Here is a 12,516-nt window from a genome sequence, read left to right on the forward strand (position 1 = left end):
CGCTAACCGTTTGGTGTTCATTGTACTCGGTAAATACAGAGCCTTCGGAAAGTATTCAGACCCATTGACTTTTTCCACATTTTGATATGTTGCAAATTATTCCTAATTAGATGAGGATTGACTGTTGGAATAGCCTTTCAGGTGAAGCTGGTTGAGAGAATGCTACTTTGAAAAATCTGAAATTATATTTTTTCATTTGTTTAACAACTTTTTTTTTTTGGTTACTACATGATTCCATATGTGTTATTTCATAGTTTTGATGTCTTCACTATTATTCTACATTGTAGAAAATAGTAAAAAATAAAGAAAAACCCTTGAAGGATTAGGTGTGTCCAAACTTTTGACTGGTTCTGTAAATGTAATATTTCAGTTATTTTTTTATTTTTATACATTTCTAAAAAATTCCTAACTTTTGCTTTGACATCATGGGGTGTTGTGTTTTGGGGCGTTCAACATTGATGAGGAAAAAAGTCTGTCACTAAATGGAAAAGGGGTCTGAATACTTACCGAATGCTCTGAATGTGGTTGGCCTAGCTATAGCTAGCAGTTTAGAAAAGCTGAAGTTACATTTTCCTGTGAATTCTTCCCAGCTGTGTAACCCTTGTCGTCCATCTTGTTCTCTAGGACTCGGTTCAGGATAGAGATGAACAAGGCAGACAACGAGGCAGGAAACGCTGCTATTGACTCTTTACTCAACTATGAGACCGTTAAGGTGAGACCGTTTTTCTCTCTCTGCTCTCTCCTTCTCCACCTTTCTTCTCCGCCTAAATTGTCTGCTGCTCAGTGACATGGATAGATATTCATGTCATTTGGAGGAATTAATCCACCCCCCTGCCCAGACATCTGCAATATCCCCCCCTGCCCAGACATCCGCAATATCCCCCCCTGCCCAGACATCCGCAATATCCCCCCCTGCCCAGACATCCGCAATATCCCCCCCTGCCCAGACATCCGCAATATCCCCCCTGCCCAGACATCCGCAATATCCCCCCTGCCCAGACATCCGCAATATCCCCCCTGCCCAGACATCCGCAATATCCCCCCTGCCCAGACATCCGCAATATCCCCCCGCCCAGACATCCGCAATATCCCCCCGCCCAGACATCCGCAATTAACCCCCCGCCCAGACATCCGCAATTAACCCCCCTGCCCAGACATCCACAATATCCCCCCTGCCCAGACATCCGCAATAACACCCCCGCCCAGACATCCGCAATAACACCCCCCGCCCAGACATCCGCAATAACACCCCCGCCCAGACATCCGCAATAACACCCCCGCCCAGACATCCGCAATAACACCCCCCCGCCCAGACATCCACAATAACCCCGTCCCCGCCCAGACATCCACAATAACCCCGTCCCCCGCCCAGACATCCACAATAACCCCGTCCCCGCCCAGACATCCACAATAACACCCCCGCCCAGACATCCACAATAACACCCCCGCGTCCAGACATCCACAATAACACCCCCCGCGTCCAGACATCCGCAATAACACCCCCGCGTCCAGACATCCGCAATAACACCCCCGCGTCCAGACATCCGCAATAACACCCCCGCCCAGACATCCGCAATTAACCCCCCTGCCCAGACATCCGCAATTAACCCCCCTGCCCAGACATCCGCAATTAACCCCCCTGCCCAGACATCCGCAATTAACCCCCCCGCGTCCAGACATCCACAATAACACCCCCGCGTCCAGACATCCACAATAACACCCCCGCGTCCAGACATCCACAATAACACCCCCGCGTCCAGACATCCACAATATCCCCCCGCCCAGACATCCGCAATAACCCCCTGCCCAGACATCCGCAATTAACCCCGTCCCCCGCCCAGACATCCGCAATTAACCCCGTCCCCGCCCAGACATCCGCAATAACCCCCCCGCCCAGACATCCGCAATTAACCCCGTTCCCCGCCCAGACATCCACAATAACACCCCCGCGTCCAGACATCCACAATAACACCCCCGCGTCCAGACATCCACAATATAACCCCCCCCGCGTCCAGACATCCACAATATAAACCCCCCCGCGTCCAGACATCCACAATAATCCCCCCCCCCCGCCCAGACATCCATAATAATCCCCCCCCGCCCAGACATCCATAATAATCCCCCCCCCGTCCAGACATCCATAATAATCCCCCCCCCGTCCAGACATCCACAATAACCCCCCTGCCCGTCAGGAAGTCCACGACCCAGTTTTTCAGACCCAGGGCTGTCAACTGTTTGATACATGGATCTAGGAAGCTCTGAATTGCGTGACGTGTTGTCATTTGTGTAAATAATGAGGGGGGGGGGGTAATTTGTCCTTTAAAAAAATGTAACATACATACATGCATACAGACAAACAGACATACAATACATACATACATACATACATACATACATACATACATACAGACATACAGTGCCTTGCGAAAGTATTCGGCCCCCTTGAACTTTGCGACCTTTTGCCACATTTCAGGCTTCAAACATAAAGATATAAAACAGTATTTTTTTTTGTGAAGAATCAACAACAAGTGGGACACAATCATGAAGTGGAACGACATTTATTGGATATTTCAAACTTTTTTTAACAAATCAAAAACTGAAAAATTGGGCGTGTTTTTTTTGTTTTTTTAAGATAAACTCTACAATTTTGTGACAATTTCTTCACCTCCTACGAACTGGGCCAGCGGCTCCTCGAGAGGAACCTCACCATGGTCGGCACGGTGAGAAAGAACAAGGCCGAGCTCCCGCCCGTGCTGCTCGAGTCAAAGGGCAGACAGATCCTGTCCTCCAGGTTCGCCTTCACGCCCACCGCCACTCTAGTGTCCTACCTGTCAAAGAGAAATAAGAACGTGCTACTTCTGAGCACGCTGCACGCGGAGCCCGACATTAGCGATCGCCGCGACCGGAAGCCGGCCCTCATCCTAGACTACAACTGCAGCAAGGGCGGCGTGGACAACCTAGACAAGGTGGTCGGGACCTACAGCTGCAGACGGATGACCGCCCGCTGGCCCCTGGTCATCTTCCACAACATCCTAGACGTGTCCTCCTACAACGCCTTTGTCATATGGCGAGAGATCAAGCCCGACTGGGCCTTTAGCCACCCGGGGGGACACTGTGTGGTAGGCATAATAGGAGGACAACGGGAGGGTTTTAAATACATTTCAAACTCAGATTGAACCTTTGCGGAGTATGAGATGTGCGCCATTAAGGCATCCCAGATTATATTGGGGGTCAGCTTTTCTATGTCCTCTGTCTACATTTGTAATATTAAACGTAAAAATAAATAAATAAATGAAGTCATTAATGTATTTAACACCATTTTGCGTGTTGAAGATGTGCTCTGCTCATTTTCCATATTCTGTCATGTGTATTTTCTGCTACATAATCTGAAAACACCAGATTTGCCCCTGATGGGATATACAATGAAATCATTATGTATTTTTCACCAGGTACAATTCAACAGTAGAAAACGTCCTCCTTCGTCCATTGGCTGAGATATAAGGGACTATTGTGTATTCTTATTTATCAGAATGCCTATCACTTCTGCTATTACTACAGTTGTGAAGAGGGCACGACAACACCTTTTCTCCCTCAGGAGACTAGCATGGGTCCCCGGATCCTCCAGTTTTTTACAGCTGCACCCTCGAGAGCATCCTGACCGGTTGCATCACCGCCTGGTATGGCAACTGCTCGGCATCTGACTGTAAGGCTCTACAGAGGGTGGTGCGTACGGCACAGTTCATCCCTGGGGCCAAGCTTCCTGCCATCCAGGACCTATATACTACGTGTGTAAGAGGAAGGCCCGAAAAATTGTCAGACTCCAGTCACCCAAGTCATAGACTGTTATCTCTGCTACCGCACAGCAACCGGTACCGAAGCGCCAAGTCTAGGACCAAAAGGCTCCTTAAACAGCTTCTAACCCCAAGCCATAAGATGCTGAACAATTAATCAAATAGACCCCCCTTTTGCTTTTACACTGCTGCGATTTGATGTTTACTTATGAGTAGTCACTTTACAAGTTACATTGACTCAGTACCGGTACCCCCTGTATATATCCTTTTAACCACAACAAGGTGACTGGGAATATGGTCGAATACAAACAGTGTAGTTATTCCCTCCTTAAGGCAATCATACAGGCAACATGTCAGCACAGAGACATAGTGGAGTCGCAATTCAACGGCTCAGACACGAGACGTATGTAGCAGAGTCTACAGGAAATCACGGATTACAAAGGGAAAACCAGCCACATCACAGACAAGCTTTGAGGATAACATAGTGCCACCGGCCTGCTCCCGAGAACTGTGGGCTCTCCTTCTCCGTGGCCGAAATGAGTGAGACATTTAAACGTTTTAACCCTCGCAAGGCTGCGCTCACTTCTGTCATCATGAAGTGCTTTGAGAGACTAGTCAAGGATCATATCACCTCCACCCTACCTGTTACCCTCGACCCACTTCAGTTTGCATACCGCCCCAACAGGTGCACACTGCACACTGCCCTATCCCATCTGGACAAGAGGAATACCTATGTAAGAATGTTGTTCATTGACTACAGCTCAGCAATCAACACCATAGTGCCCTCCAAGCTCATCGTTAAGCTGGAGACCCTGGGTCTCGACCCCGCCCTGTGCAACTGGGTCCTGGACTTCCTGACGGGCCGCCCCCCCAGGTGGTGAAGGTAGGACACAACACCTCCACTTCGCTGATCCACGGCGAGCAGTACCGGAGCACCAAGTCTAGGTTTAAAAGGCTTCTTAACAGCTTCTACCCCCAAACCATAAGACTGCTGAACACCTAATCAAAGGGCTACCCAGACCCCTCTTTTACACTGCTGCTACTCTGTTATTATCTATGCATAGTCACTTAACTCTACCTACGTACATATTACCTCAATTACCTCAACTAACCGGTGCCCCCGCACATTGACTCTGTAACAGTACCCCCCTGTATATAGTCTCGCTATTGTTATTTTACTGCTGCTCTTTAATTACTTGTTACTTTTATTTTCATTTTTTTTTTTTTTTTTTTACCTAACACTTTATTTTTTCTTAACTTCTTAAAGCTGTAAGCATTTCACTGTAAGGTTGTATTTGGCAAATAAAATGTGATTTGTACTGTATTCTAGGCAAGTCCATCCTATTCAACAATTGTTATGTGTATATACTATTCTATCCATGTATTATACAGATATACTACGTATTATATATACTGCATATTCTATATATTACAATATTCAATACAATATTCTATATACTGTCCATAATGTCTATACATCCCATCATATATACATACATACTCAGACACTGCTCGTCCTAATATGCATTTCTTAATTCCATTCTTTACTTTTAGATGTGTGAGAATTGTTAGATATTACTGCATTGTTGGAGCTATGAACACCAGCATTTCACTGTTGGAGCTAGGAACACCAGCATTTCACTGTTGGCGCTAGGAACACCAGCATTTTGCTACACCTGCAATCTCAAGCTAAACTTGTACGCGACCAATAAACAGTGATTTTCTTCTTCCTGTCCAGTTGTCTCCCGGCATTGTTTTATTTCCTGTTTCTCTGTAATGTTTCCTGTTTCACTGTTTTGAGATGTTTTTAGTGTTGGTCTGTTTTGAGGCCTGCTTCCCATGGGACCTTGCAGGTGCCTTGGTGGAAGAGTGGGGTAACATCTCACAGCAAGAACTGGCAAATCTGGTGCAGTCCATGAGGAGGAGATGCACTGCAGTACTTAGTATGTGGCCACCAGCTGTATTGACTGTTACTTTTGATTTTGAACCCCTCTTTGTTCAGGGACAAATTATTCAATTTCTGTCACAAATGCCTGTGGAACATGTTCAGTTTATGTCTGTTGTTGGATCATGTTCATACAAATATTTACTCATGTTAAGTTTGCTGAAAATAAACACAGTTAACAGTGAAAGGATGTTTTTTTTGTTGTTGCTGAGTTTGTCTAGAGTGAATATGTAATTAGATATATGTCTCGTCCAGGGTTTCCGTTAGGTGTTTTATAGCCGGCTTTTGGACAATATTGTTTTTTGGGGGAGAGGCGATAACTAAAAATATCTTGGAGAAGAAATAAAAAAAATCCCCTCTCATTGTAATGGGTATAGGTGTGTGTGTGTGTGTGTGTGTGTGTGTGTGTATATATATATATATATATATATGTATGTGTATATATGGGTATATTAGGTGTATGTATGTGTATATATGGGTATATTAGGTGTATGTATGTGTATATTAGGTGTATGTATATATATGGGTATATTAGGTGTATGTGTATATATATGGGTATATTAGGTGTATGTATGTATATATATATGGGTATATTAGGTGTGTGTATATATTTATATATGGGTATATTAGGTGTGTGTGTATATTAGGTGTATGTATTTATATATGGGTATATTAGGTGTATTTATATATGGGTATATTAGGTGTATGTATATATTTATATATGGGTATATTAGGTGTATTTATATATGGGTATATTAGGTGTATGTATATATTTATATATGGGTATATTAGGTGTATGTATGTATATATATATATGGGTATATTAGGTGTATGTGTGTGTATGTATGTATATATATATATATATATATATATATATATGGGTATATTAGGTGTGTGTGTGTGTATATATATATATAATTATATATGGGTATATTAGGTGTATATATTTATATATGGGTATATTAGGTGTATGTGTATATGTATGTATATATATATATATATATATATATATGTATATATTTGACTGGCTTAACGGTCTGTAATTTAATTTGCATGATTTAGTGGAATTAAATAGGCAAATGTGTATCGTATATTCATTGTGTATCTTATCACACGTGTACAGCATACAGATAGAGCCTTTGAGTAGAAAATCTGTCAGACAGCGTGAGAGCTGCTGAAACAGCATCCCAAACAACTAATACATAGGAAGGCAGGCTTCATCAGCGCCTCACACCACTTTGTAAGGAGCTGGAGGAAGTATGTATTTGGTTTGAAACATGAATGTTTTACTATGTATTTTGAGGCAGGTCTTACCTTACTTCAAAGTAGCCTAGCCAAAATCAGACCATATCCGTGGAGGCAATTATTTGATATCAACCTTCTTTTGTCCAGTAGCCAAAGGCACAATCCTAGTCATACTGTCAACCCATGCTAGTTGTTACATATTATTCTAAACAAAAAATATTAACGCAACAGTTTCAACCATTTTACTGAGTTACAGTTCATATAAGGAAATCAGTAAATTGAAATGAATTCATTAGGTCCTAATCTATGGATTTCACATGACGGGGCAGGGGCTCAGCCATGGGTGGGCCTGGGTGGGCCTGGGAGGGCACAGACAGAAATACTCCTCTGTTTCAACAGGTGTCTGGTCTCAGACGATACCGCAGGTGAAGTAGCCGGATGTCGTGTTCCTGGGCTTCATGGTCTGCGGTTGTGAGCCATGTTGGGCCTCCTGACAAATTCTCAAAAAACAATGTTAGAGGCAGTTTAAGGAAATTAACATTGAATTCTCTGGCAACAGCTCTGGTGGGCATTCCTGCAGTCAGCATGCCAATTGTACACTCCCTTTAAACTTGAGACATCTGTGGCATTGTGTTGTGTGACAAAACTGCACATTTTAGAGTGGCCTTTTATTGTCACCAGCACAAGGTGCACCTGTGTAAAGATCATGTCGTTTAATCAGCTTCTTGATATGCCACACCTGTCAGGTGGATGGATTATCTTGGCAACGGAGAAATGCTCACTAACAGGGATGTAAACGTTGTATATGTTGTGTATATTATTTAGACAGTAAAGCCACGGCTGAGAAATGGAACATTAGGCCCTCTGTTGGTCCCAACCTGTCTGTCTTCATTCTCTATTACACAGTACTGTCTCACCTTACCTGACCTCACCTGACCTTACCTCATCTCACCTGACCTTACCTGACCTGACCTCACTTGACCTTACCTGACCTCACCTGACCTTACCTCATCTCACCTGACCTTACCTTTCCTGACCTCACCTGACCTTACCTGACCTCACCTGACCTTACCTGACCTCACCTGACCTTACCTGACCTCACCTGACCTGACCTTACCTGACCTCACCTCACCTGACCTGACCTTACCTGACCTCACCTGGCCTCCCTCTCTCTGTTCCAGTATTCTACTACACGATACTGTCTGACCTTACCTGACCTCAACTTTCTTGATCTCACGTGACCTTACCTGACCTCACCTTACCTGACCTCACCTGACCTCCCTCTCTCTCTGTTCCAGTATTTCAACAATGAGAAGTATGAAGCAGAGAAGTATGATGGTTATCTGAAGAGCTACGAGTCCTCCTCCCTGAAGACCACCTATACCCTGGCCATGCTCAACTTTGGACAGAGTGTCATCTTTAGTGTGGGCCTCACTGGTATCATGGTGCTAGCTAGCAAGGGGATCATGGCAGGTCAGTCTACCCCTACACCCTAACTAACCCGAACCCCTACACCCTAACCCCTACACTCTAACTAACACGAATCCCTACACCCTAACTAACCCGAACCCCTACACCCGAACTAACCCGAACCCCAACACCCTAATTAACCCGAACACCTACACCCTAACTAACCCGAACCCCTACACCCGAACTAACCCGAACCCCAACACCCTAATTAACCCGAACCCCTACACCCTAACTAACCCGAACCCCAACACCCTAATTAAACCGAACCCCTACACCCTAACTAACCCCTATACCCTAACCCATACACCTTAACTAATCCCTACACCCTAACTAACCCGAACCCCTACACCCTAACCAACCCCTACACCCTAACTAACCCCTACACCCTAACTAACCCCATACACTCTAACTAACCCATACACCCTAACCCCTACACCCTAACTAACCCCTACACCCTAACTAACCCAAGCTAACCCCTACACCCTAACTAACCCTAAACCCTACACCCTAACTAACCCAAACTAACCCTAACCTCTACACCCTAACTAACCCCTACATCCTAACCCCTACACCCTAACTAACTCTAACTCCTACACCCTAACTAACCCAAACTAACCCTAACCCCTACACCCTAACTAACCCTAACGCCTACACCCTAACTAACCCTAGACCCCAACACCCTAACTGACCCTAACCCCCAACTAACCTTAACCCCGACACCCTAACTAACCCCTACACCATAAATAACCTTAACCCCTACATCCTAACTAACCTTAACCCCTACATCCTAACGAACCCAAACTAACCCTAACTAACCCCTACACCGTAAATAACCTTAACCCCTACACCTTAACCCTAACTAACCCCTACACCTTAACCCTAACTAACCCTAAACCCTACACCCTAACTAACCCTAATCCCTAAACCCTAACTAACCCCCACACCCTAACCCCTTCATCCTAACTAACCTTAACCCATACACACTAACTAACCCTAACCCCTACACCTCTAACTCCTACACCCTAACCACTACACCCTAACTAAGCCTACACCCGAACTAACCCTAACCCCTACACCCTATCTAACCCCTACACCGTAACTAACCCGAACCCCTACACCCTAACTAACCCCTACACGCTAACCCCTACACCATAACTAACCCCTACACCCTAACTAACCCTAATCCCTACACCCTAACTAACCCTAACCCCTACACCTTAACCCTAACTAACCCTAAACCCTAAACCCAACACCCTAACTAACCCTAATCCCTACACCCAAACTAACCCCTACACCCTATCTAACCCCTACACCGTAACTAACCCTAACTAACCCCTACACCCTAACCCCTTCATCCTAACTAACCCTAACCCCTACACCCTAACTAACCCCTACACCCTAACCCCTACACGCTAACCCCTACACCCTAACTAACCCTAATCCCTACACCCTAACTACCCCTAACCCCTAAACCCTAACTAACCCTAATCCCTACACCCTGACCAACCCTAACCCCTACACCCTAACTATTTTTAACCCCTACACCCTAACCCCTTCACCTTAACTAACCCTAACTCCTAAACCCTACACCTTAACTAACCTTAATCCCTACACCCTAACTAACCCTAACCCCTACACCCTAACTAACCTTAACCCCTACACCCTAACCCTTACACCCTAACCCCTACACACTAACCCCTACACCGTAACTAACCTTAACCCCTACAGCCTAACCCCTACACCCTAACTAACCCTAACCCCTACACACTAACCCCTACACCATAACTAACCTTAACCTTAACCCCTACACCCTAACTAATCTGAACCCCTACACCATAACTAACCTTAACCCCTACACCCTAACTAACCCGAACCCCTACACCATAACTAACCTTAACCCCTACACCCTAACTAACCCGAACCCCTACACCATAACTAACCTTAACCCCTACACCCTAACTAACCCGAACCCCTACCCCCTAACTAACCTTAACCCCTACACCCTAACTAACCCTAACCCCTACACTGTAACTAACCTTACACCATAACTAATCTTAACCCCTATACCCTAAGTAACCCGAACCCCTACACCCTAACCCCTACACCCTAACTAACCCTAACCCCTACACCCTAACTAACCCCTACACCCTAACTAACCCTAACCCCTACACCCTAACCCCTACACCCTAACTAACCCCTAGACCCTAACTAACCTTAACCCCTACACACTAACTAACCCCTACACCCTAACTAACCCTAACCCCTACACCCTAACTAACCCCTACACCCTGACGAACCCGAACCCCTACACCATAACTAACCTTAACCCCTACACCGTAACTAACCCGAACCCCTACACCGTAACTAACCCTAACCCCTACACCCTAACTAACCCTAACCCACCCCTACACCGTAACTAACCTTACACCATAACTAATCTTAACCCCTACACCCTAAGTAACCCGAACCCCTACACGCTAACTCCTTCACCCTAACTAACCCTAACCCCTGCACCCTAACCCCTACACCCTAACTAACCCCTACACCCTAACTAACCCGAACCCCTACACCCTAACTAACCCCTACACCCTAACTAACCCCTACACCCTAACTAACCCTAACCCCTACACCCTAACTAACCCTAACCCCTACACCCTAACTAACCCTAACCCATACACCCTAACTAACCCCTACACCCTAACTAACCCTAACCCATACACCCTAATTAACCCCTACACCCTAACTAACTCTAACCCCTACACCCTAACTAATCCTAACCCCTACACCATAACTAACCCTAACCCCTACACCCTAACTATCCCCTACACCCTAACTAACCCTAACCCATACACCCTAACTATCCCCTACACCCTAACTAACCCTAACCCATACACCCTAACTAACCCCTACACCCTAACTAACCCTAACCCATACACCCTAACTATCCCCTACACCCTAACTAACCCTAACCCCTACACCCTAACTAACCCTAACCCATTACACCCTAACTAACCCCTACACCCTAACTAACCCTAACCTCAACACCCTAACTAACCCTAGTCCTTCCAAGGGCATCATGACAGGTGAGGAGAGGGTCCAGAGATAGAATGTTGAGAACCCTTTCCAAATCAATTGACATTACAAAATCAACATTCCATTCCTGCAGATTCCTCTTTTAATCAGTTGTGGATGTTTGACAGTGAGTTGTTGACAGGCTCTATGACAGTAGGAGACCTGGTGATGGTGAATGGTCTGCTGTTCCAGCTCTCTCTGTCTCTTAACTTCCTGTTGTTGTTGACAGGCTCTATGACAGTAGGAGACCTGGTGATGGTGAATGGTCTGTTGTTCCAGCTCTCTCTGTCTCTTAACTTCCTGTTGTTGTTGACAGGCTCTATGACAGTAGGAGACCTGGTGATGGTGAATAGTCAGCTGTTCCAGCTCTCTCTGTCTCTTAACTTCCTGTTGTTGTTGACAGGCTCTATGACAGTAGGAGACCTGGTGATGGTGAATGGTCTGCTGTTCCAGCTCTCTCTGCCTCTTAACTTCCTGGGCACCGTGTACAGAGAGACACGCCAGGCCCTGATCGACATGAATACACTCTTCACACTGCTCAGTGTTGACACCAAGATTAAGGTAACACACAACAAGATCAAGGTAACACAAGGTTTCCTACGGGTTAGGTTCTATACTTATTGTCCAGTTCTAGAACACTGTAATTACTGACTAGCTGCACACAGTATTCCTAAAGGTTCTATACTTATAGTCCAGTTCTAGAACACTGTAATTACTGACTAGCTGCACACAGTATTCCTAAAGGTTCTATACTTATAGTCCAGTTCTAGAACACTGTAATTACTGACTAGCTGCACACAGTATTCCTAAAGGTTCTATACTTTTTGTCCAGTTCTAGAACACTGTAATCACTGACTATATGCACACAGTATTCCTAAAGGTTCTATACTTATAGTCCAGTTCCTCTCCTCTGTCCAGAGGAGAAGGAGCTGGCCTCTGACCTCCCCAGGAGGGTTAGAGGTCAGGGGTTATGGGTAAGTCTGTAGTAGTTAG

General features: G+C 45.4%; 1 protein-coding gene across 1 annotated transcript in view; it reads left to right on the forward strand.

Moving 5' to 3' along the window:
• The window catches only part of LOC135545421 (iron-sulfur clusters transporter ABCB7, mitochondrial-like), a 57,788-nt gene that overhangs the window by 28,723 nt on the left and 16,549 nt on the right, over positions 1 to 12,516 (forward strand). The window contains exons 8-10 of the mRNA XM_064973028.1: positions 625 to 712; positions 8,280 to 8,454; positions 11,927 to 12,084. Of these exons, the coding sequence (XP_064829100.1) occupies positions 625 to 712; positions 8,280 to 8,454; positions 11,927 to 12,084 (421 nt within the window). The remainder of the gene's footprint in view (positions 1 to 624; positions 713 to 8,279; positions 8,455 to 11,926; positions 12,085 to 12,516) is intronic.

Source organism: Oncorhynchus masou, chromosome 9 (genome assembly GCF_036934945.1).
Source record: "Oncorhynchus masou masou isolate Uvic2021 chromosome 9, UVic_Omas_1.1, whole genome shotgun sequence".
NCBI lineage: Eukaryota > Metazoa > Chordata > Actinopteri > Salmoniformes > Salmonidae > Oncorhynchus > Oncorhynchus masou.